The sequence below is a fragment of the Mytilus trossulus genome, chromosome 11 (assembly GCF_036588685.1).
Source record: "Mytilus trossulus isolate FHL-02 chromosome 11, PNRI_Mtr1.1.1.hap1, whole genome shotgun sequence".
In the NCBI taxonomy this organism is placed as follows: Eukaryota; Metazoa; Mollusca; class Bivalvia; order Mytilida; family Mytilidae; genus Mytilus; species Mytilus trossulus.
In genome coordinates this window covers 19,300,430-19,328,016 of record NC_086383.1, presented here as the reverse complement: position 1 = coordinate 19,328,016, position 27,587 = coordinate 19,300,430, and the positions used below count along the sequence as shown (strand labels likewise).

Genomic DNA, 27,587 nt, shown 5'->3' with positions numbered 1-27,587 from the left:
ACGTCAGTACGCAGAATCGATACATCAAGACCATCATGAATTGTGAAGTTGATACAGAAACGGGAAAATAATGGAATTTAACAGAAAACAAAAAATAACGGACTTTGGAAAAACAGAAGAGGGCTTAAAAAAAATGTCCGGTCTCTAAGAAGTTATGACTTTTGATACCTTTTCTGAAATTCTCCAGACATAAAATCGATTACAAAAATTCATCCTTCATCAGTTAATATATACTTTAAACCAAGCTCTAAATGCCCGCGATTTCGCGGATGTGTTGTTATTTATTTAATATCAGCAGGTTTCAAACAGGGCACTATATTAATTGATAGCTTCTGCATTTTTCAAACAGAGATTTAATCGTATTCTTCAACATCTGTGTGATGTGATGCAATATTTATGGTCACCAAGGCTTCAAAAACGGATGTCTGTAAGTTATCTCGGAACTTTTCAACCCTTCCATATACTGTATATAGGCCTTCTTGAATAGAATGAAATATCATTTAACAAAGACATTTTGTTCATAGCTAGGCGTTTTGAAAAGAATGTCATATCTCCATTTTGAAGAATTAGAAGGGTGGACATTTTAATTGGACTGTTGTGGATGTCTGATCAATGACTTTGCAACATCTGGATGAGCAACAGATAATCTGACTACCTCTTTAGTCATAATTACCTAGAAGGGAACATTTTCTGTATATTTAGTTTCTAAATCTTATATTTATACAGGGTGTTCCTTTTTCGAGAATATGCACCATGGAATACGTGCAAGGATTTGAGATAGAATTGTCTAACTTTACAAATTCTTAATAACATGTGGTTTTCCAGTTAAATATAATGTTAATATGTTTCAATACAGTGAATATGACCACATAGATAACCTTAGCCGTATTTTGCACAACTTTTTAGAATTTTGGATCCTCAATGCTCTTCAACGTTGTACTCGTTTGGCTTTATAACTATTTTGATATGAGCGTCACTGATGAGTCTTATGTAGACGAAACGCGCGTCTGGTGTACTAAATTATAATCCTGGTACCTTTAATAACTAAATACCCAAGTCAGGATTCATAAATTAATTGGTCTTTGGTATGTTCTGTGTCAGGTTTTTGTATTTGGAATTTTTATGGGGAATCCATCATATTTTTTTTTATATATGTATAATTTGTGATGGCGCTGACCAAGAATTTCAACAGAAATTTAGGATGATAAATAGGGAACACAAACATTCACTTTTATATATATTGCCTAGGCAAGTCGCCCAACCATGAAACCCCTGTATTGCCCGAATGGATCGGGGTATTTGTCCCTTATCCTTCAAACGCAACACGATGAATTACTCTCCTGTTGTCAGCTCCCAATTATCCATGGTTCCACAAGTTGAACTGCCTGTATGCCTAATGCCTTTTCCCTCTGCTGTTATCTTCATTGTCCCCGAATCCAAAGACAGTTTGACTATCGTTGGGCTAAACACTACCTGAGTTTTTAAAAAGAAAAGTAGATTTTTTTTCCATATTTCTGATCAAAGTTTTCAATATAAAGTCATATGTGTGCACTCTCTGTAAGCAGCAGTTATAAATGCTAATTGAACCTATACAATACTGTAAAACTATATCAAAAAGCTCAAGCAGAGAATTAATTTGGTAACGCAGATGTAATGAAAGTAACACTTATTGAATCTGCTGTACATGATTTGGGACATAGATCCTAATGCATCTACCATACCGATCGCAGGTTAAAAGATGTGATAGTTCTGGTGATCATGTTCATTATTGTAAGCATAACCTCCTGAACCATGGCCATTTGATAGATTGCAATGGAAGTTTACACAACATGATTCAATGCTTAAAAAGGATTATCATGTGGAACACTTTCTAATAGCGACATTTCGAATCTGACATAAGACAAGTATTTTTTGATATTGATCATAAAATCTTTAATATTACCAAAATTTACATTTTTGGCTACTTCGTGTAAAGTTCCAGAGATTTACTTGAAAGAAATTGAAATTGAAAGCTGCTGTTTCAAATACATTTGGGAAGGAAAAAATGACAAAGTAAAAAGTAAAAAGAAACACACTTATTGGAGAATACCAAAAAGGGGGGTTAAGAATGATAGATTTTGACAGTTATTTTACAGCACTGAAAGCCTCATGGGTCTCAAAATTAACAACAACCAATATGTCGAATTGGAAGATTATTCCTACTAAATATTTTAACAATCTTGGTAAAAACTTTCTTGTTTTTAGCATGAATTTAGATAATATTAAATCAATAGATAGACTTGGAAAAATACCAGACTTTTATTTACAAGTAATTTCAAGTTGGGTTAAAACAGGAGGAGGTTTATTAACATTTTCTAATCACTTCTCTAATATTAGAAAACAGATTATTTGGGGAAATAAATATATTAAATATCGCAACAAATGCCTGTTTTTCCCGAACTGGGTTAAAAGTGGATTGGTTTATATAAACGACATGTTGGATAGTAAAGGAAATTTATCCGAAAGTTTTATTTTAAAAAGGTTAATTAATAAAACAAACTGGATTGCAGAGTTTAAGATGTTAAAATCCTGCATCCCAAAAGAATGGATGCAAGTTTTAAAAAAAGAAAACTCCGTTAAGAGTAACATCAATATATGTAAGGTTAAATTAAGATGGCAAAATAAACAAATTGAATCAAAAGATATCAATAATAAAATACTCTATAAAACTTTAGTAGATAAAAAATATACAAAGCCAATCGGTATCAACATTTGGACAAGATATTTAAAATTAGAATACGTACCACAGATGCCATTTGTATATGATTTTATATTTAAAATTTTAAAGGAAAATAAGTTGAAAATTTTCAGATGGAAACTGCTTCAATATATCATTCCTACAAAGCAGCTACTATTAAAGTGGAAAATATCTGAGAACGATAAATGCAACTTTTGTAAAACAAAAGAAGAAGATTATTTGCATTTCTTTATTACATGTTCATTTTTGAAAGATTTTTGGGAGAAAGTACATTATCTTTTAGCCAAAATGAATTTTCAAAACAAGATATTGGCAAAACATATAGTATTTGGATACAAAATATCAGATCAAGGATATAACGGTTTAAATTATTTCTTGACAATTTTAGGTTTTTGTATTTACAAGTCGTACTATGTGTCAGAGCAAAAACTGAAATTTTTAGATGTGTATGCTATGTTTATAAAGGAACTACGAAGGTTTATGAATGAGAACAAAACAATATCTCATAATGTATTTTTCATAAAGTATTTTTTTTATGCATGCTCAGCGTTTAAAGCATTATAACCATGCTCGAGTGAATGTTTTCTTCTGAATCTTTCACAAACCTGACGCCGGGAAATGCTGTTGAGAGGAATCTGATTGCAACAGAATCTCTCTTCTTCTGTTGGCATCTCTCGGTAGTGGGAGAACCGATACCAGCTTTGGACTGCTCCACTTGAGGGAAGATGCTGGCCTTCCTGGCGTTGATTGGTGGGTCAGGATGTCGAATACAAATTGGGGATGTTTCTCAACCATCTTTGTAATCAACCCCTGACGAGCCTCATCCGTCAACTGACTGACACATTCCTACAAATAGAAAAATAAGGAATAACAAAAGTAAAAAATAAGTTATTGTTTCCTAATTACATACCCTATAATGTCTCGAACGTTCAGCTGTATCAGCCATAATTGGTTGAGATGGTCCTGTTTCTGTATGCCTTCCACGGCCCTGCGTTCTTCCTCTTGTCTGCCTACCTCTGACTCTACCCCTTACTCTTCGAACACCTAGTGTTGGTGAAGTGTCATCCGGGTCAGCGGAAGATAATCTAGCTTGGTCCGAACTCTATCAAATATGTATCACAAAAATGTGATATTGGAGTATAACTAAATTAAATTTCTTGTGTCGTTATCAAGAAAAATTTAGTGCAGAATATTTTGTATTAAAAAATGTGAAGATTTTGAGTACAGAAGGTTTTTTTTATTAAAAAATGTGAAGATATAGTTGATCCCTTATGTCGATTCGTTTGAACTTTTGATTGTTACAAAAAATATGTGTAAGATTTTACTTTTTTTTATGTTTTGATAATTCTTATAGGATTTGCATATAAGGGAATACGTTGATATGATTGGTCGAGAGGACTTCCGGTAGTTGATCTTGCCGTTTATTATTTTTCGATAGACGACGTTGACCGAACTTCTTTTCGTAACCAATGTAAACAAGATGGCGGCGATAACAACGACGTTATTTTTTTTTATTTTCACTGCAAGTTAATCGTTTAATAAAACAATACACAAAAACATTCGTTTGAATGATAATAAGAGTTATTGCAGTTTATTTTTTATCAGATAGGAAATTTCGTTGAGTACATATGTTAACGTTAACCAACAAATATCTTCAATGACATAAATATACAATTGACGTGTAATAAAGGTAACGAGTGTGAAAAAATATATTCCCTTTCTCCAATTTATAAGGATCAAAAGCCTTTTTAAAGGAATTTATTGGTGTATAAACTGGACCAAGTCACTCACAAACATATCATAAAAGTCCGAGTTTGTGAGTGAATCAAATAAAAGACCTTTGAAATTCGGGCTATATGCATTTATTATTAGTAGAAAATGTCGTATATCCCCCGATTAAACTCTTTTCGTGTGGCATTATGAAGATAGTGTGAGATATTTTCATCAGAACATATAATAAGAATATTCTTTCGAGGTTGACAGGTAGAACATCAAAAAACGAAATTCTGGATGTTCCCCTATTGGTGCCCCAATAGCCCCGTCGTTCGAAATTTTATTAGCGTATGCTATAAGCTTAAGTTATTTTTGTCATGAAGACACGTTAATTATTTCAGATCCCTCTCATGCAGTACCATTATTTTCTTTTTTTCAGCTATATATTACATTCAAACAACACTAGCATAAGTACTATAAATATTTTCTTACCTCAGCTGCAAGGTCAAAAGTTGAATTCAGCGTCGGAAAAATCCGGAATCGGTGACGTTGCATAATTAATGAGATCTCTATGGAAAGATGACGCTGGAACCGTCTCGGTTATTTTGTTCAATACAGGGTTAATACACGAATATCGATGTTTAGAACATACTTGAGTATCGATTTTTAATATAAACTTCGAAATGAGGCGCCTATTTCCCCCCTTTTTTTCTCCCCAAAATGAGCTTTCATTTGACTTGAAAGAGGCACTAGCTGTCAAATTCATGTTCACCGATTTTAATCAACTTCTCATATTTGATTCATAACAATGTACAACATGTATCCAAACTATCAAAAGTCTAAAATAATTAATGAACAGGGCACGGGCACGAAAATACGTAGCTTCGTTTCGTGTGTATTTTAGTCTAGACGTCATCTAATTAACTATCGAGTTGACCTCTAAAGTCATCCGATGACCATATAAGCGATGTAAACATAAATATTATATAAATAGATTAACCAGATTTTTCTAGGTCTATTTAATTTCATATTATAGATGTTTATCATCGTTTTTACCTGTATAAGAATTATTTTTTGTGGATCGAATCCATCAATGAAATGATTTATCTTTGTTTCACTTTCAATGTTGACATTCTTTTCCTTTTTGTAACTTTACACATACAATTAACGTGTTATCCATCTCAAACTAAGGGGTTAAATTGAAGTTCACATGAATACGGATTCAATGAGGTCAAATTATTCACTTGCTAGTGAAAATTTCATAATCAATGTTTTTTTAGCTTATTTTGACAAAATTGAAGCATATTTGCTGCTAAAAGCGAATTATTATTTCACTATTTGCATTTCATTAATGACAGCCGAAACAATAATATATTAGATTTTTTTTATATATCTCGTAGCTAGTGCCCCTTTAAGTGAATTTTTACGAAAACAAGAACGTGTCTCCAGTACACGGATGCCCCACTCGCACTATCATTTTCTATGTTAAGTGGACCGTCAAATTGGGGTAAATACTCTAATTTGAAATTAAAATTAGAAAGATCATAGTATAAGGAACATGCAAACTAAGTTTCAAATTGATTGGGCTTCAACTTCATCAAAAACTACTTTGACCAAAAACTTTTTTTTTTTTTTTTTTTAAATTGATACTTGTTTATTCCAAATATTTCCTGTCTACAATTTCCTCAGTTGCCCAGGATGCAAACTATGGATTCCCGTTTACATTTAAGCCAACTGTCCGGGAAGCAGGAGGTTGAAAAATGTGCACTATATTATCCGAACAAAATAGTATACATGTAATAATACTTATATTCTTTTATATGACAATGAGTGAAAAAGGAATATCTTTATAGAATGTACTACTAGTGGTAAATAATATAACATTATAAAAACATAAACGAGTGCACCTTTAAACCAGATTCACATAATATTTTAACATAATCGAGTGCATCTTTAAACCATGGATTACCGTAATCAATATAAATTAAAGAGATATAAAAAAAAAACCAGACAACATGACTGCTATCTCCTGCAAGGTATGTACTTATAGTATGAAATTAATTAATGTGTTTATTTTCTCTTTGTCTAATGTATTAATTGATAAGACCAAAAACTTTAACCTGAAACTTGCACTATCATTTTCTATGTTCACTGGACCATGAAATTAGGGTCAAAAGTCTAATTTGGCAATAAAATTAGAAAGATCACATCATAAGGAACATGTGTACTCAGTTTCAAGTTGATTGGACTTCAACTTCATCAAAAACTACCTTGACCAAAATCTTTAACCTGGAGCGGGACGAACGAACGAACGAACAGACGGACCCACAGACCAGAAAACATAATGCTCCTCTATTGTCGTAGGTGGGGCATAAAGAACTCATTAAGTACAGTTCTGAGAGAGAACTCTCAGTTACCGACAGATAGTCCAATGCCAATAACTTCTCGTTAAAAAAGAACACTTTCTTTTTTCACACATCGTTGTCAATAGAATGTAATTTCATGCGACTGACATACAAGTGAGATGTTTATCTAGCTATAAAACCAGGTTAGAAAATCCATGTTCCAAGTCGGGAATATTTTCTTGTGTAGAAAATGGTGGATTAAATCTGGTTTTACAGTTAGCTAAACATCTCACAAGTATGATATTGACATAAAATTCCTTCATATTGACAACAATATGTGAATAAAACAAACAGATATGATAGATAAAAGTTTCTAAAAAAAAAAGAGGGGACAGCAGTCAACATTGTGCAATCATCCTAATCACTAAAATATACATATATATATGTAACAAAGAAACCCTAAAAGGCATTAAGACAAAGCACAAAGACAAGAATACAACCATAGCCCATTAACAAAAAGGCGGGATGCACAATTACTGAGCCACGTCAAATGAATATCAACATAGACTAAACAGTAAAAGTAATATCCCAAAATACAAATAAAAGAAAACTATAATACGTTATTTAAATGATAAACAACATCAGAACGCAGAACATATACTTTAAGACCATCGTATATTATGTGTAAATAAACTCATCATAGATACCAGGATTCAAATTTTATATTTACGCCATACGCGCGTTTCGTCTACTAAAGACTCATCAGTGACGCTCGAATCATAAAATGTTTAAAAATCCAAGTAAAGAACGAAGTTGAAGAGCATTGAAGACCAAAAATCCCTAAAAGTTTTGCCAAATACAGCTAAGGTAATCTATTCCTGAGGTAGAAAAGCCTTAGTTTAAACGGAATATGTATTAAGAAAAACCGATACCTGTATAAGTAAGCTGTCATAGGCAGTGGGATAACAACATGAGAAATAATTCAAAGAAGACAAAAAACTGCCAAATTTCCTTTAAATTACCAATTTAGTAGCAGCATCCCAACAATGGGTTGTTCAGTTCTTCTGGAAAAAACGATACCTATACGTGTAAGCTGTAATAGGCCTTGTGATGATAAATGAGAAATAATTCAAATCAGACAACAAACTGCTAAGCTTATCGTACTAAATACTTCAACCAACACAAGACAAAAACAAACAAAAACTATAATCATCATAGACAGAAATCAAAGACAACCACTGGACTACATGATCCTAGAATAGGACAGGCACATACAGCATATTGCTTGTTTTAGTACTCATTAAGATTATAACACAATGTGTACTGCTGTATTCATATTTTTGTCATTTGTACCGATTATGACTGTTTGCTTTCAAAATTCAAACCAACATAATCTTACAATGAAGCCAACTGATAGTAAATTTTGAAATTGTCAATGACTTTAACAAAAAAAAACATTGGTAGTCGTTAAAAGAAAATACACTTTCTCAAACAAATAAACAACAAGGGTAAATTAGAGAAGAAACAACAATGTAAAAACTTTTTGTGTCTAATATGACGGATTTTCTGTTACGAGAAAGTTCACGTACACGCGTTTTATAAAAACAAAATTAAGCTATTCTATTCAAGTGTCAATCGACAATCCTCGGTAGAATCCGCTACTCTCCTTCTATCATTAGATGAAGGTACGGAATCGGCCGATTTGTGACGAATGATTCAAGTGTATAGTATATTCAATTGGTTTTTTTTTCAATTTTAACTTTAATATAATAAAATTAACGGTACCAATTTTCTATAACTCATTCTTACATAATTTTTATAAGAAAAAATAACACAATACAAGAACGTTGGAAAATTGTTAAATAAAGGTTAAAAAAAATCATATATAAATGTCACAGATATGCATATCTATTTTTCGCTAAGGAAATGATCATTTAACATCCTTAAAAAATATTATAATCCCCAATTTGATAAAAAAAAAAAAAAAAAAAATCTTCTGAATCCAGGTTTTTTCCTTAACCTTATAGTGTTTAATTTTAAACAATGTAAATTGATTGATAACGTTGAAAAACTAAAAAGAATTGTTCAACTTCATTTTTGGTGAAGGATCATGGGTTTTTTTATGTTTTTTTTCCGAAATCAAAGAGGGTCGAAAGATAACAGAGGACAGTCGAAGTCATAAATCGAAAATAAACTGACAACGCCATGGCTAAAAATGAAAAAGACAAACAGACCAACAATAGTACACATGACAAAACCTATCATATATATGACGATTAAATGGGAAATCGTATAGACAACAACAGTACACATATGACACAACCTAGCATATATATGACGATTAAATGGGAAATCGTATAGACTGTCATATTTTTTTACAAACTGTTCATTATATCTTTAAATATTTTTTTTGAATTCGATGTGCTTGGTTGAATGAAATTATAATTTATGAGTAAATATTATATTAATAAAGAAAGTCATAATATATGTTTCTCTATTACGTCCTAGGTAAAATGATATTCAAACTCGAGAATTATTCAGTGATCTTTTTGCTGCACGAATAATAAAATCTCAAAAAAATACTATTGTTAAATAGTAAAATACCGTAAATAATTTTGTAATTGATATAGTTTGCACAATGCCTTTGAAATTAATAATATGTAAAGACTATCCTGTTATAACCTCATCGTATAATACATTTATGCACAGTGTTCTCGACATATATACATAAAACATGTAATCGTATTGTACCCAGTTGACGAGAAGGCAGTTTTCAAAGATCCGCACGATTGTATTAAAGCCGGTTAGGTTTCTTAACGGAAACGTGTTTAAACTATTTCTTATACGTTCCAAATATAAAATGCTGTTGTTAAGTTTACATTATCTTATTGTATATTCTTTTACATCGTCGTAATAATAGAAGGTGCAGTGGCGGATCCAGGAATTTTCATAAGTGGGGGCCCACTAACTGACCTAAGAGGGGGCCCGCTCCAGTCACGCTTCAGTGATTCCCTATATAAGCAAACAAATTTTTTCCCAAAAAGGAGGGGGCCCGGGCCCCCCCCCCCCCCCTTAATCCGCCTCTGAGGTGTGTCACTGAGGAGTGGTATAAAAGAAAAAGATAATGTGCGTACCATAATACAGGAGGGGCGAAAGATACCTACCAAAGGACAGTCAAACTCATAGATCGAAAACAAACTGACAACGCCATGGCTAAAACAGACAAATAATAGTACACAAGACACAACATAGCAAGCTAAAGACTAAGCAACATGAACCGTGGGGCCCACCAAAAACTGGGGGTGATCTCGGGTTTTCCGGAAGGGTAAGCAGATCCTGCTCAACATGTGGCACCCGTTATGTTATTACAAATCCGGTAAATAGTCATAAACAGACTTCAGGATTAAAATGATTTGCCCCGGGAAAATAAGCATTTCCTATTCTGTGCATTGTACCTGTTTAATCCATTTATAATTGTTAACTCATAAACAACACGACGGATGCCACATGTGGAGCAGGATCTGCTTACCCTTCCGGAGCACCCGAGATCACCCCTAGGTTTTTGGTGGGGTTCGTGTTGTTTATTCTTTAGTTTTCTATGTTGTGTCATGTGTACTATTGTTTGTCCTTTTTCATTTTTAGCCATGGCGTTGTCAGTTTATTTTCGATTTATGAGTTTGATTGTCCCTCTGGTACCTTTTGTCCCTCTTTTATAAAATTCATGGTCACTGAGGAGGGTGGACTCAACAACTGCATGTCATGATGATAGATACATATATGTATATAATGTTTCCTTCTTTTTTTGCTTTTTATGATGTATTGTAACAATACTATGCATTCAAACACTAGATTCTGTAGTTTAGGGCGTAAAATATGGACTATTACTGGAAAAGAGGGCAAGTATGTTAAGGACAGAACCACAAACCCCTGAAAGCGTTGTTGCACAGGGTTTTTCAACGTTGAGAGAGCATGGCAATTTGGCACACTCTCTCTACACGAGCCATATGTTGTAATCATATTTTAAATTGAAAAAAATATATATATCACGTCCACATGCTGTATATGGACGTGGCTACGTACTTATACATCACTTGCAATCAAACGGACACCCGCTTTATTCGAGTTTAACTGCTTATCGGAAGAGGACCAGTAGTGTAATGACTAGATAATAGCCCGAATCAAGAAGCATATCTATATCTTCTTTGATTCTGTGTGTCTGGAAATACATTAAACACTTTTGTTTAAAACGAAACCGTTAGAAAAAATATGAAATGTTTAAACAGGTTACAAATATAGGAAACAATATAATAAAATTGCACTAAACTCATCATAGCTACCAGGATTGAAATTTAGCAAATTGTTTTAATTCGTTATCACGAATCTAGAGACAACGAGAAAAGTATTTCAAACAACTGAACATATCGATTCTTTTGATAATCAAAAGCAACCTGATACGTTACGACTAAATTACATCCTAGTACCCGAGTACCATAATCATTCTATTCTTTGTACATACGACATTAAAATTTATTCCCATTCATTAAATATAGCTTGACATTGGAAGCAAGTCACCCGTATCTTTAAAGTTTGCCCCCATTTACTTATAACAAGTACCCAGTTAAAAACAGGTGAAGGTGTGTTTACAAAATTTAAAAAAAAGTATTTCGCAATTTGGATGCAAAATTCAATTATAGATATTACGCAGGATAAAAGGATTATGTATTAAATAGTGATCATTTGTGTACGACTTAAATCATTTTATAGAAAATGGACAGACGCTCGCGATATGAGGTAAGTGTTGCTAACCCTTCTTGTGTTTTGTCTGATGTATAAATTCTTTATATTTCGTTCCTTTTCAGTCTTTAATTAAATCAGGTATGAAAGATAAAAAAAAATGGTGCTTGCTGGCTTTAAAAATAAATAAGGACAGACTAAACATAAATAAATAAAAGAATAGAGCAGAATTAAATGTTCTTCTTTATTTTTAAATATGTATATGTATAATCGATTTATACAACAAAGCATTGATTATGTATTTTACCTCACGGACTCGTCATATTTTCTCTATATTAGCCTTATTACCAAATCCAGCTGGATGCTGACACAGTTGGTTCATTTAAATTTTCAAATGGCCGGTGTATTAAAATGTAATTGTTAATTTAATTATTCACAGTTTGGTCGTGTATGAAATACAATGACGATTTTTAAGCGAACAATTAGTTAATATAATGTCAGGGAAAACATGGCTTCTCAAATAAATGCACATAATATATTAATCAATCGCTATTAGGACATGCTATTTCATACGCTGAAACAGTTCCTTTCTGTCAGGTGTCTTTTTATTAGAGACTATACAATCGTGACGAGTAATTGATAAAATTTGACCAATTCACTCAAAGTGGAAAAAAATACCTTGTAATAATTATCGTTCCAAAAAATATATAATTATATGATCTACTAAAAGAAAGAATTGCAACACTTCCTTTGAGGTTAATGGTGTCAAACTGCGGGCTCAAATCTTTGTAGAAAATTCTCAAAATGATCTGAAATTAATAGTATTCTGGGGCCGTGTCAACGAAGCTGTCCTAGGACTAGGACATGTCTTACGATGGTCTTAGGATACGTCTAAGTCCTAAGTCAGGTTAACGAAAGTGTCCTAAAATAAGATATGTCCTTAATATGGTCCTAAAGTTAGGATATACAAATAGGTGTCGTAGGATAGTCCTAAAGGTTACAATGTCCTAAAAGGTAATAAAAACAAAATATATGGCATAAACTCAATACTAAAAATACTAATACTATATTAAACTATCATACTGTTATTAGAATTAGATTAATAAAACAAAATATTTTTCAATTTTGTTAAAGATTCAATTTTATTACATTAAATTATTTCGTGCTGCCTTTTTTTAAGCCTACAAAATACTACTGACTACATGTATCATCATAAGCAATATTTTTTGCGAATAACCAAAACGGTGCAATATTAATTTAAATATGGGAAAATACTACTTCTTTTTTTAACTAATCCTGTATCGATATATGTAATGAAATCGAGAGGACCTAACGACAAAACTAGTTCATGTACTAAAATTGCAGCACGGATATTGCATTTAACAATGTTTTCTGACTATTTACTTTTGTTTTCGTATTAGATTCTTTTATATCTTTTATCATATTTAATAACGTATTTATTAGTATTACTTTAAATCTTTAACTTTTATTTTGCGTTAATTGTTTTCCATACAAGAGTCGTCCTCTCTCTCTTTACATATAGATACTAAAATACAATAAAATCTATGTCATAGACATCTCTACCTTTTTTCCAATTGAATAAATGTGTTAGGATGGTCCTAGGACCATCGTAGTTAGGACTGTCCTAAGACAGCTTTGTGTTACATCCTAAGACATGTCTCAGACACGTCCTAAGACCATCCTAAATAATGTCCTAAGACATATCTTAGGACATATCCTAGGATACTATTATTGACACGGCCCCTGGTTTTTAAGGATGTTGAATAGGTTAAAGAAGAAATCTAAAAAATACGATAATTTTTTTGTAGGGTTTAAAAAGAATCCCTCCCAATTTATTTTTTTAATTTGGCGAGGGAAATGTTAGTTTCTGGTAATATGTTATCCACTTCGTCAATTTTGAGCGTTGTATTAATTTTTTAACAAGACCAGACATGTGAAAAAGTTGTTAAAGATATGCTTTTCCATTTTGAATACCTTCCCTTAAAATTTTGCAATAAATGTACCTGTCTGAAATTTGGCCAACATATTTTTTTTTTCAAGTTCAAGTACAAATATGAGTGAATGATATTCAAAGAAATGAACTTGACCGATAATTCGAGATTTTTTTTCATTTAATTTTCTTTTCTGTCAGATGTTGCGTTGCTTAACTGTGTTTTTGGGTAATATACAATTGTGTATACATATGTGTGGTACTGACTCTTCTACTGTATCGGATGGATTTTAGATCCTGATGTAAATCAAGACTACAAGAACTTTTTTTTAATAAGTTAAAAAGTTCTAGTAAATATAGATGTTTATTCGTTGCAGTCAGCAATGAAAGTGCTGATAAAATATATTAATTTCAAAGTGCTAGAACATTTTTTTTTTAATTTTTTTTTTAATACAGAAAAATTATCAAAAAAAGTAAAATCACAAAAATTCTGAACTCCTATGAAAATTGAAAACGGAAAGTCCCTTTCCAAATGGCAAAATCAAAAGCTCAAACACATCAAACGAATAGATAACAAGTGTCATAAACAAAATATTCCTGATTTGGGACAGGCATGTTTTTAAGGAGAATATGGTAGATCAAACCTGGCTATATAGCTAAATCTCTCACTTGTAAATTTACCTATATAATGAATGCTGATATTTCTTCTCTTTAATTCTTTCTTTTATATTAATCTGTGTGTTTTAATTATTTATTATACATGTTCATGTTTCTACATAACAAAATAAATATACATCAAATTTAAAAGTTAAAAAATGTATTGCCGAATAAGTTAGTATTTGAGGTATTCTCCAATTAAGTTTTCTTTAAATAGATATAGGAAGATGTGGTCTATTAAACAGTGTGCTCATTTCCTGAAGGTTTGCAGGGGGGTTAACAGAATAGAGAATAATGGGCAAAACATGTAAAGAAAGATAATTATGGATTAAAAGAACAAAGAATAGAGAGAAATGGACCCAAAAAATAGAGAATAATGAGGAGCTTAAATATAAAGAAAAGAGAAAAATGGCAAAATAAATTTAAAATATCGAAATAAAGGATCCTATAATATCGATATGTTTAACATAAATATGACGAAATAAGATTAGAAAAATAGCTTTTTAAAATTGAATACCTCTATCTATGTATATTAACCTTTGGTTGAGACACCTATGTATATGTATGTTTATACGGGGGGAAATGTAGCGAAAATTTAAAAACGTTAAGAAATGTAAATTGTTTGAGTAAAGAAGGTTGTATGTACATGACATAAAATGATGGATAATAATTTAATGTTACAGTTAAATTTTTCTTTACCAATGTATTAAATTTCTTTCAAAGGAATGCGATCCATTTCATCCTTTAAAAAAATCATATAATAAATTTTGATTCGGACTTTGTAAATTTAAATTGTGATTTTCAGTGTGAATTATTTGCATAGTAACCGTATCGAAACATTTAGTTAATCTGTATAATTTGTATTGACCAGAATATGTCATTTAAATCTTTAATGGCTTGTTTCTCATTTTTATAGTCTAGTGAAAATATACAAAAGACTGTCCTTCTAAGTTAACTATAGTTTACAAAACATCTTTATAATAAACTTATATGTATTATTGTGTAGAAACATAATATTTACCTCGAAAAGTTTGCTTGCAATATTTTGTTGTACATGTAACACCTAAGCAGTATTTTCTGTATTAAGGTATAGACGAGTAAAATTTATCTTTATACAAAATTGTCTTAAATGAAGACTATATTAGTACAAAAACAAATTATTGTATACACTCTGTCATATTTCATTAATGCAAAGATTAATCACCAATATTCATAATATGGAACGCCATAGCTGTCTTATGTGTCTTTTTTATTGCTTTTCTATTATAAGATGGTGCTTTTCTATTATAAGATGGTGCTTTTCTATTATAAGATGGTGCTTTTCTATTATAAGATGATGGTTTTCTATTATAAGATGGTGCTTTTCTATTATAAGATGATGGTTTTCTATTATAAGATGGTGCTTTTCTATTATAAGATGGTGGTTTTCTATTATAAGATGGTGGTTTTCTATTATAAGATGGTGCTTTTCTATTATAAGATGATGGTTTTCTATAATAAGATTGTGCTTTTCTATTATAAGATGGTGCTTTTCTATTATAAGGTGCTTTTCTATTATAAGGTGCTTTTTTATTATAAGGTGCTTTTCTATTATAAGGTGCTTTTCTATTATAAGGTGGTTTTCTATTATAAGGTGCTTTTCTATTGTAAGGTGCTTTTCTATTATAAGGTGCTTTTTTATTATAAGGTGCTTTTCTATTATAAGGTGCTTTTCTATTATAAGGAGCTTTTTTATTATGTGATGGTGGTTCCGGTGATTAACCGGGAGTGTGGGGAACCACTAATGACAAGACGATTGTCCGGATAGTGACAAGACGGTTTACCGGACGAGATATAAATAGTCATAACTTTTTTGTTATTCGGTAGATTGGTTTAATATTTGTAGACCTTAAAGATATTAAAATATATTTTATGAAAATCGAACAAAACAAGTGAGAAAAAAAATATTTTTGAGCAAATAAAGTTGACCGGACGGTATTCACACTCGTCGTTATACGCTGTACATATATTCAACTTGTCGACAACAAGTGTTAATATCTTTGACAATAATTGTCCAAGTAATTCAGGAATCTGTGAGATTTAAAAACAAATTATACGAAAATATAAATTTATAGTAAAAACAAATATGTTTCTCCTAAAAAAGTTGACCGGACTGAATTCACATTCGCCGATGTGTTTAACAGAGACATATATGATACATGAAGAGATTCGCACATCTATAATTGTATTTTAGGTCTTTGGTTTTAAATATATTAACAGGATTTTCTTTCTTCACAGAAGGTTGACTGTCAGTAAGAAGTATCTGATGATCTTGACTGCCATTATCAGCATACCTCAATCTTAGTAGATTTCGGTGTTTATAAAACCTTTCTGTTTTGACTGAGGTATTTTTTAACTTGGCTGGTGTTTTCAACTTGGCTGATGCCTTTAACCTGGCTGGTGTTTTGTTGTTTTTGGAGACTGAGGTTCCAAGGGAAAGGACACTCAAATAATGTGCCTCCTAAGAGTCCGAGAAGCTCTCGGGATGCACGATTTTGCGTATTTTTTTTCAAGGCTTCTGGGGGTCTTAAGCGACCGCCAGACCCCTCACCGAATGGTGAATATATTTTGCCTCAATTTTAAATTTAAATATAGTGACAGACTAGTTAGTGACAGTGCAGTATTATACAAAAGTAACTTTGTGTTCGATGCCCGTCCTTTATTTTCTATTGAAAAGTGTCTGAACACGACTGAATGCAAGTTTACTTCTTCGATGTTAAAGGTCATATTGGAATACATTGTTGTTGTTTTTTCAAATGATTTGATACCGGCAGATTGGTGGTCTCACTTTAATTTAATCCATGTCAGCTATCTAGTTTTATCTTTAAAAAAAAGAGAGAGCCAGTTTTGGCATTCTTTAATAAAAAGTTCAATTCACTGTAATCTTTGTTTGGATTCTGATTGCCATCTGATTATATAAGTTAATTCAATTAAATGTATTTGATGTCTCAGGTGTGAAAACTTAAATGACATGATTATTTGCTTGATTAGTGATTACGACAGGTGTCAAAATTAGATAGTAATCTAATTAAATACATGTAATAAATATTTTATATATCAGGTCTTCTAGTGTGCTGGTGAACTTACTCAAGTCAATATTTTGAGCTCAAAGTTTTTATTAATTAATTTTATTTATTTATTTATTAATGAAATGCACATGTATACCCCTGGGGGTTAATAAAAAAGCACCTTATAATAGAAAAGCACAACCATCATCTTATAATAGAAAAGCACCATCTTATAATAGAAAGCCATCATCTTATAATAGAAAACCACCATCTTATAATAGAAAACCACCATCTTATAATAGAAAAGCAATAAAAAAGACACATAAGACAGCTATGGCGTTCCATAAAAAACCATATAGTTTGCTGAATATATAGTATACAACAGCTAACTGTATATTATTATATTAAATCTGTTTCATTATTAAATGCACCAATCATTCAGAATATGAATTCCTTATAAAGTTAAAATATGAAAGCACCGGAAATTATTGTACTGCACAATTCAAGGTTGTGTTTTTATAAAGATTGTTATGATCATATCAAAGGAGTAGGTCCGGTAAGGGCTGATTTTGGCCTCAAATTTCATGTTCATCTAACGAAAGATTTTGGTCACTTTTTAAACACTTAAGTATCTATTTCAATTGATTCAATTAAGTGAAAGATTTTAACTGATTAAGTTGTTAAAAACGCTCCGATTCAAGCCTAAATATGAAAAATCTATCAAATATGCCAAAAACCGTCACTTTTCAGATGGTTTTTGTCAAAAATGAAAGTGGCCGCATCCGTGTTCATCCTAAACCTGTATATATGTTATGTATTAAAATCAAATACAACTTCCATTTCAATTTTATGAATGAACTCGAATGCGGCCACTTTCATTAAAGACGGAAACCGTCTAAAATTGGACTAAAATGCTCAAATTGTGAAGATTTCAGTAATTTTGCATGACTTAATGATGCTAGTACGCGATATGTGTGCATTGTATTGTAAAAAAAAAAAGCCCATATTTATGTAGCAGAAGCATTCTACTTTCCAAAAAATACCTTAAAGATTGTATTTTCACAATTTTGTAAAACTGCTATATTTTGGGGCCAAAAAGGGGTCTTACTGCACCTACTCCTTTGTAAAAGTGTTTGATAATATTTGTTTTACCTTTATGTTGTATTCAGTAAGATATATATTGAGTTGAGATCATCCCGGTTTTGTGTGGTGTTTGTGTTGCTCAGTCTTTAGTTTTCCATGCTGTCACGGTTTTGTGTACTGTTGATTCTCGTTTATTGTTTTTTTGCCATGGCGTTTTGTCAATTTGGTTTGACTCTAATGCTCCTTCGTCAACGAACATAAAAGGTCATTTGACAGAATAATCTGCAAAAAATGTTTATTTGATTGACTTAGTCCCAACTTTACAGCTAATTTCCTAATTCATGTAAAGCAAAACTTTGGTTGGCTTGCTTGCTCTGTTTGTATAATTGTTTATACAAGCTTGGTAAATAAGAAAGCATCTTTCAACAATACATATTGGCATAGTTTAACCTGTATATATAATATTTGAATTTAATTGGGTGTTATCCTAATGATTGTGCAATATAAAAACAAAGCAAGCAAGTTAAACAAAGTCTTGCTCTACATGCTTTTGGAAATAAGCTGTAAGACAAATATGGGGTTACATCTACAATATCTATGCAATTATCATATGTTATAAAGCTATTTATATTAGCTATAACAAAAAAGGATATTTATTTAAATAACTATTAAACAGTAATGTTTCGAAGCAACTTTTTGTCTAAAAAATTCTAAACATTTCTTCTAAGGATAATTTAGAAATTGTTTCATTTTTTTTCTAATCGTATCCAACATCACACAAAATTTTTAAAAAAATATTTTAATTATCATCCTACCCTTGAATTAACAATGTATTTGACCACGTATACCTGTTGAAGCATTTGTTATTAACTACGCTACTATAAAACCATATGTCCGAGAGCTGCCCTCATTTTTTTAGTTGATGACGAAATTCCCACTAGAAATCCCGGTAGACAAATTATGAAGAACTTATTTAATAAATTAATAGTTGGCTTGATATCATTTCCAATATGCATTAAATATCTGCTACTGGACGTAAAACAGAGAGCCGTGGTGTAGTGGTACTAACACAAAAGATCCTGGTTCGATACCCGTTCCGGGATGAACATTTCAGGGACTGAATTTTCGGCTGTGACTCTCCCTTGATACCATTTGCGAGTATGGTCTGGAGGAAACGATGATAGTCCGTTCGAGGGAATGGGACGATAAATGACTGACCTGTGAAAAGAAAGAGCCATATCGCTTACACGTAAAAGACAACCAACCGTGTAGATTTCGAAAAAGAGCAGGCTAATGTCGCTACAAGGAAGCACTCGCACCCGTAAAGTGGAAAAAGATTATTATAAGTAACAATTAAGCAATCTAGTAGACGTCGAAATTCCCACCCTTTATCCTTTTCTACCTGTATGCAGCCCTCCATAATAAACCTATTGTAAGTTTATCTTGTTCTAAATATGCATCAATGTATGCTAATTTGTGGTTAGCAAAGAGCATATATCAGTCATAAAACTTTTCTAAGTGGGATTGCTAGTCATCATGTTTGTTTGCGGGGGACCGGGAGAGGAGCACTTTGCTACTGCGAAGCAATGTTTTTACTCTTTTTGTTCCTGAAAACTATGAACACAAGACGGAACTATATTTCAGACTGTGCTTCACAGTGTATATATTATGAATTTCAAATCAATCAGGCTCGTAATATGAAATAGTTAAAAAGTTAAGAAGAATGCTATTTATTGTTTAATCTTTCTACAAAACAATAGTTTTTTACATTTCAAATTGGTCCAATATTTTCGAGAACATTTTTATTAAAAAATATTTTCAAGACACGACCTATTGAAACTGGGCTGTTTTATACAAACAACTTTTCATTATACTAAATCGTCGACAATTGGACTTTATTTTTTAACGTGTGAAAAGGCGTAGTCATTAGGATTTTTCAAGGCATGATGACTTTCATAAGCACTTTCAATTATATAAAACTTACTCATTGGAAAAACCGTACAATTATTTAAAAATATTTTAACACATGAATAAAGCTTATGATTGGTATTTACACTAGTACTGTTACAATTCAAAGTTGACAAAACTTCCGGGTTTTCTCGATTGAAATTTGAATTACTTACTTATACATGTATGCATGATTTTTTTTCATCCATGAAGACAACTTTAATGTTCTAGGATTAACCAAAATTCGCTAGCGTTATAAATAGTTGTAATGCAATCTGTATGGTTTGATTCACAAACTGAATAAAAGTGTCCTAAAATTATAACTTTAAGCAGTTGTTTAATTTTCTTTCAAGTTTTACTTTCTTGGAAATCCATTTGTTATTTCGCCAGTAAATTCATCGTACTAGTGTTATAATATATGACGAAAGTAGATTTGGCAAAATGGTCTATCAAAGCGTAAACCAAGGAACGAAATTCGAATGAACCAATCACAGATCATGATCTGCTTACCCTTCCGGAGCACATGAGGTCACCCTCTAGTTTTTGATGGCGTTCGTGTTGCTTAGTCTTTAGTTTTCTATGTTGTGTATTGTGTTTTATTATTTGTCTATTTGTCTTTTTCCTTTTTAGCCATGGAGTTGTCAGTTTATTTTCGATCAAGAGTTTGATTGTCTCTCTGGTATTTTTCGCCCTTCTTTAAGAAACTCGTCAGTAGTTGTCCTATGTCATACCATAATGATTTTGTTGGTTGTTTAGATAATTTGTTTTTGATAAACTATCTTTGATAATCTTTACTATTTTAAAAGTAATGCCCCGCCGCTAGGCGAAAAGTGCATTACGTGATACAATTTACCGTCCGTCATTCTGTCCGTCCTTCCGTCCGTTCAAAAATCATTTTCACATAATCATAAGCAAGCTTGAGAGGGGGCATTCGTGTTAAGAACTAAAGACATAGGCATTGTTTGAAGATTTCTCGTCCATATTCAGAAACATATTTGGGATTTGCTCATTGCTGAAGGCCGTTCGCTGACCTATGTGAAAAAAATTTATACATAAAAATGATCTGAATCTGTTTACACTATGTAATAACTGTACTAAAGTTTATTGACTGTAAATATATGTTTTTAAATATAATGAATTAAATTAAAATTCTTTAAAGGTTGTCAATAAATGCACGACTCCTTAAATCAAACAAAACATGAAATGGACCGACACAGCAAAATTGTTTTGATTAAAGGAAACCATTCAATATTTTTAAAATACAATATATGATGTATGACTCGTTATTTAAAGATAGAAAAAATATGAATAAGGCCTTGAAATCAAATCCACGGTGACAATGTCATTGGTTTGAACACGCTAACATTGGTGTTTTTTTTTCTTTAACTAGCTACTGTAAACAGAGACATATATGCATGCCTCTGTTGTTACTTACCAAATGCAACAGACTTTGAAAAAATCGAATATAAACAACAATAATTGTTTGTTTTTTTCCCCTTCCGGGATATTTTAATTTCAAACGAGAACCAAAAAAATTGCAATCAAAAGAAACGCTTTTTGTTACTGTTATTGATATTGCTTTTTTTTTTTTAAATGTCTTTTTTACATTGTGTATTATCCCCTCGACTCTTACACAGCATTTTCATTTTAATGCCTTTTATAGATAAATATGTGATATGAGTTGTATTCATTGTTGAAGGCCATACGGTTGGACCTATATTTGTCTTCTTGGCAATTATAACTAGTATATATTTGTTTAGGGGACAGCTGAAGGACGCCTCCGGGTGCGGGAATTTCTCGCTACATTGAAGACCTGTTGGTGACCTTCTGCTGTTGATTTTTTATTTGGTCGGGTTGTTGTCTCTTTGACACATTCCCCATTTCCATTCTCAATTTTATTAATTATATCGCATTTTCTTATTTTTATATCCAGAAGATTATAAATTCCCCCTAGATAACGGCCGTATGTGTTGGTGTCAATTTAGAGGGGAGAAATGAAACGTTATTTTGTAATACCAAAAATATTGAGGCATATAAAAATAACATTCATTTGAAGTAGACACCGTCAAAAAAGAATAAAATCGTTCCGTTTAAAAGCGATTTTGTTATGGATTTTACCAAGTGTAATTCTAATAGATTATTTTGGTGTAAATGAAATGCTGCTGAGCGCAATTGCAAAAGACTGTAGATGACTTTAGAAGAGACAAAATACATAATTGTACGTCTGTTAAAATTGAAGGAAGAAATACACAATGAACGACAGTTTCTACTGATACATATACATCAGCATTGTAGTAAATAGTACAATCAAGATTATTCTATTGAAATGGGCCTTTGTTGCTAGTCACGTTTGATAAATGATATGAAGACATGTTTGTCTATACTCTTGAACTTTGTTACTTTAAATGACATTTTGAATTGGATTTATAGACATGAATTTTAAGACTAGTAAATACTGGTAAAAAGGTAACATCTACCCTAGCTAAATACACTCAAATAGATACCACGACTAAATTTTGTATATACGCAGGACGCGCGTTTCGTCTGCAAAAGACTCATCGGTGATGCTCGAATCCAAAAAAGTTTAAAAGGCCAAATAAAATACGAAGTTAAAGAGCATTGAGGACCAAAATTCCTAAAAGTTTTGCCAAATACAGCTAAGGTAACTTATGTCTGAGGTAGAAAGCCTTAGTATTTCAAAAAAATCAAAATTTTGTTAACAGTTAATTATTTATAAGTATAACCATATCAATGATACACTTTAAAATTAAAAAAAAATCATCTATTGTGTTAAGTTGAAAATGGAAATAGGGAATGTGTCAAAGAGACAACATACCAATCAGAGAGCAGTGATTAGTCCCAAGGACATCAATGGGTCTTCAACACAGCGAGAAAATCTCGCAACCAGATGCGGGCTTCAGCTGTCCCCTAGTTCAGAGTGACTGTTAAACCTAAAGTTGGAGATATGTTGGTTGTTGAAATATTCAATTCGAACGTATAGAATCAGTTGAATTCGTTATAATTAACTTGACTATAGGATTTTTGTCATGCCCCGACTTTCATCATTCATTCGGCGAAATTGAAATTAGAACCACAGATGTACTTTAAATCATTTTCCGGAGAAATAAGAAAACTGCAAGCAAAGTATCATTAACCCAGTAACCAGATCATTGTAAGGATTGGTTCGCTCATGCACAACACTACACCGTGTGAAATATAAATTTTGTAGGTAGTAATTGTATCCTATTCTTACAAATAAGATCTATATTAAAAACTTATTTAGAATACAAAAATGATTATTTATAGAGCTTACTTAAAAATTTTCGTCGCATTATAGCCTTTTTGTACTGAGGCGATATTTGAAATTCTCAAAGAAAAATATTTGAAATTCTCAAATTACTGAATTTAGATTGATACATGTATATATGAACATTTTCGGTTTATGTCAACCGAGGAATATTTGACGATATTAAGATATTTCTTTGATACACCTGGAATTTTGGGAAATTCAATACGGGTACAAATGTACAAAAAATCATGTACAGAAAAAACTAGTACCGGGAAATTGACAATCGACAATAAGTGCAAGGATTTAGAATAATAAAAAATGAAACATCTTCTTCTGGAACTATCATACTAATTTATAGTTCCAGCCTTCTACTTCTCTTTGCTATTTCTGCTACATGTATTACGCGGCCACTTGTTGTATTCCACTTTTGGTCGCGCATGTTAATATTTTACAAAAGACTTTTGCTTACATTCTACATATTGTTAAGTAAATATAGGGTTATACTAAACTCAAAGTGAAAAACTTGCACTGATATTAAATCCTACTTTCATTGACTTTATTTTTTCGGCTGTACTTCCGATCCTTACACTTATATGCAATCATACTTTCATTGACTTTATTTTTTCGGCTGTACTTCCGATCCCACCCCTTTCCTTCCTTACAGCAACATCATTAACAACATTTACGTCATGAGCAGTACTAAAAGGCATGATCCTTGTCATAATAAATGCAATTTCAATTTCAATTTTTATTTACAGCTATTATTTAGACTGTTAAGCCTAAGTAGTAAGATTTAAGGGACAATTAAAACGGATTAATGCAAAATCGTGTTGACTCACAGCAAAAGTAAAGCAAAATAAACCACTCAAAATTTAAATAAATGCAGAATTTTGTTGATAAAACATACAAACGTATCAAAGTACTACGCGGTAATAATAGTTTTATAGGTTGTATTTTATAACATTCTACTTACCATTTAGCTAATATGTCGTTTTATTATAGGTATGACAATTTAACACTAACTTGAGGCAAGCTTTGATACAAACTACTTTATAAGTACTGGTAAATTATTAGTTTATTACATCAAAAGGTGCATATCGATTTTGTACTGTCATGAAATAAAAGGTAAATAAATTCAGAATTTGCATTAGCACCGGTTTTTGATGGGATTGCTCTATATATTTCTATATTGTGTATTGTATACTTTTGTTTGTCTGTTTTACTGTTTTCATTTTGAGCCATGGCGTTATCAGTTTATTTTCGACGTAGTTTGATTGTCCATCTGGTATCTTGCTTCCCTCTTTGGCAGGCCATGACTTTCTTAATTTTAGCAAAAGTCTGAAAATCGAAGGACAGTCAGATGCACTTCTAATTCTTTTTTGGGTAATGCAAAATCACTTCAACCTAGTTTGTAACATCTAAGTTACCCGGATTTAGCATAATTAACGTTATCAGATCTTTGTAGGGATGTTTTCGACCGTACACAGCCATACATCAAGTGTAATATAAATTTTGTAGGCAGTAATTTTAAACTCCAATTACGCTGTAGTCATACAAATGAGATATATGTTAAGAAATTACTTCAAATTATTTTTAGAGCTTATTACATTTCTCTAGGCACTGAATCTGTATTATTATATGTGCATACTTGGGGTGCATGTGAGATAAACAAGTCTACTAAATAATAATAAATAAGGCCGTTAGTTTTCTCGTTTGAATTGTTTTACATTGTCTTATCGGGGCCTTTTATAGCTGACTATATATATATGCGGTATGGGCTTTGCTCATTGTTGAAGGCCGTACGGTGACCTAAAGTTGTTTATGTTTGTCATTTTGGTCTTTTGTGGATAGTTGTCTCATTGGCAATCATACCACATCTTCTTTTTTATACTAAAGACGATTTGAGGTTTGCACTCCGTCTGTCTGGCTGTCTGTCCGGAAGGCCGGCAATACAGTTAGACGTACTTTCATTGATCTACAAGTGTTGGTCAACCATCGCTTAAATAATTAAATATATATATTTGTATATTTTGTATTGGCATCAACTGAAACAATATTTTCATTCTTCATTTATTTAATGAAAATTGAAATATATATTTATCACTCGACATATATATATTAGTCACACATGAAACAATTGATATAGGGTTCCTGGCTCTAAAAAGATATATAAATGCATGCATAAAAATTCATAAAACATTTTAGTCTAGCTACAAACTATACATACACGAATAGTTTTACACCCCTACCCACCCCGGCTAATGAAAAGGCAAAAACAGACTTTGATTTTATTCAACGACAACAATATTTGTAAGACATTCATCGGTAAAACTGTTGCGTCAAACAGAAAGATTTATACATGTAGGACAAGTAAATAGGATTATTGCAAAGGTAATATAAAAACACTCAAATCTGAATAAAATGTAGTTTTTTGTTGATAAACCATAAAAACGAATCATACATATAGTACTACGTGGTAATAATGGTTTTATAGATTGTTTTCTGTACTATTCCGCTTAATGGATGTGGCTTACAACCGTTTTATAATGGGTGTAAGAATTTTTCACTTTTGGGGGTATAATATACTATTTAACATGTACCGTTCATGTCTTAACTTATGACCTCAGCAGGTGCATTTGCGAAAGTAAGGTGAATAAGTTTACTAAAAGTGCTATAATGATAAAATACAACCCGACCATAGAAAAAACAACAGCAGAAGCTCACCAACAGGTCTTCAATTTAGCGAGAAATTCTCGCACCCGGAGGCGTTATAGCACTTAGTAAAAGTGCTTTAATGATATACTACTGGAATTGTTTCTGTACTGGTTGAGGTGTGCTGCTGTCTGAATATTGTTAAATGAAGACCTGTATGTGGTCTTCTGCTGTTGTCTGCTCTATGGTCGGGTTGTTGTCTCTTTGACACATTCCCCATTTCCATTCTCAACTTTATTTTTTATACGTGTGTCATTTTATCAGATATCGTTTGTCAGAATGATCCTTATATCATCCTCGCTAGCCAAGAGTTATAACCCACACCACTTATGGAGTGGGTCGTTACCCTTGGTTAGCGAAGATGCATTAAATCATAACATACATATATAAAATTCCTCGATGAAGAAATAAGGTCTGTGTATCTAGACTAATGCTAATGTGGTTCCTACGCAATTCGTGGCATGCTCGGTTTGCAGGTTTGATGTCGGTTTTCGTTTTAATTAGATATTCGTACTATTAAAAAAATAAAAAATAATATGATTTAATTTAATATTACTTTTAACCTGCACGATGTCTTCTGTTACATTTAAATACTGTTTTGAAATCGACCAAAATCAAATATGACGACTAAATTCTTACAAGTACTCATAAAGGATAATCAACTGTAAAATTTTCAATAGCATATTTTTAGAATTTTTAATGTGAATCGTGATTTAAACCACTTAATTACTATAATTAATTTAAATTGAATACTGCAGAATACTAAGAAGTTATACTGAACTATATATCTTTATATAAAACTAAAGTTTGCAGTAAAACCTTTTTTGAATCTTGATAACATTATTATGAATTAGAGGTAATTTATATAGTCATCGGTTTAAATATCAATATTAGTTTAACTTTTCACATGTGTCTGTACAAGGTCAAGAAGCTTGTCAGATTTTTTTTATGTTTTAATTTATTGGATTTTGAATAAAATGGCTTATAGTTAAATTATGGTTGAAAATTATATACTTAATATATTTAATATACTTGATAAAGTTATGGTATGTTTAATTTATTTCAATTTGTCATCGGGTCGGGTATAGGTTTGACAGCCATATTATAGGAAGAAAACGCTAGTTTTTTTGTATATGTTGTATTAACGGCCAAAAATTAAAAACTGCCAAAAAATATAAATACTAATATCACACGCTCTAAATCACAGTCAGTGATACCAAAATCCTTAAAGAACTAATACCAAAATCCTTAAAGAACAAATACCAAAATCCTTCAAGAACTAATACCAAAATCATAAAAGAGCTAATACCAAAATCCACAAAGAACTTATAATAAAATCCTTAAAGAACTGATACTAAAATCATAAAAGAAC

The 27,587-nt window shown here is 31.6% G+C and overlaps 2 protein-coding genes across 2 annotated transcripts in view; one reads left to right on the top strand and one right to left on the bottom strand.

Moving 5' to 3' along the window:
• Positions 1-1,244: 1,244 nt before the first annotated feature.
• Positions 1,245-5,005, bottom strand: LOC134689811 (uncharacterized). The gene is given in 5 exon segments (XM_063549777.1): positions 1,245-1,330; positions 1,333-1,462; positions 3,343-3,474; positions 3,648-3,839; positions 4,943-5,005. Coding segments are annotated over 5 exon segments (603 nt in total).
• Positions 5,006-11,414: 6,409 nt separating this feature from the next.
• LOC134689810 (mucin-2-like) overlaps positions 11,415-27,587 on the top strand; it is a 30,120-nt gene continuing 13,947 nt past the window's right edge. The window contains exon 1 of the mRNA XM_063549775.1: positions 11,415-11,586. Within this exon, the coding sequence (XP_063405845.1) occupies positions 11,563-11,586 (24 nt within the window). The 5' untranslated portion in view covers positions 11,415-11,562. The remainder of the gene's footprint in view (positions 11,587-27,587) is intronic.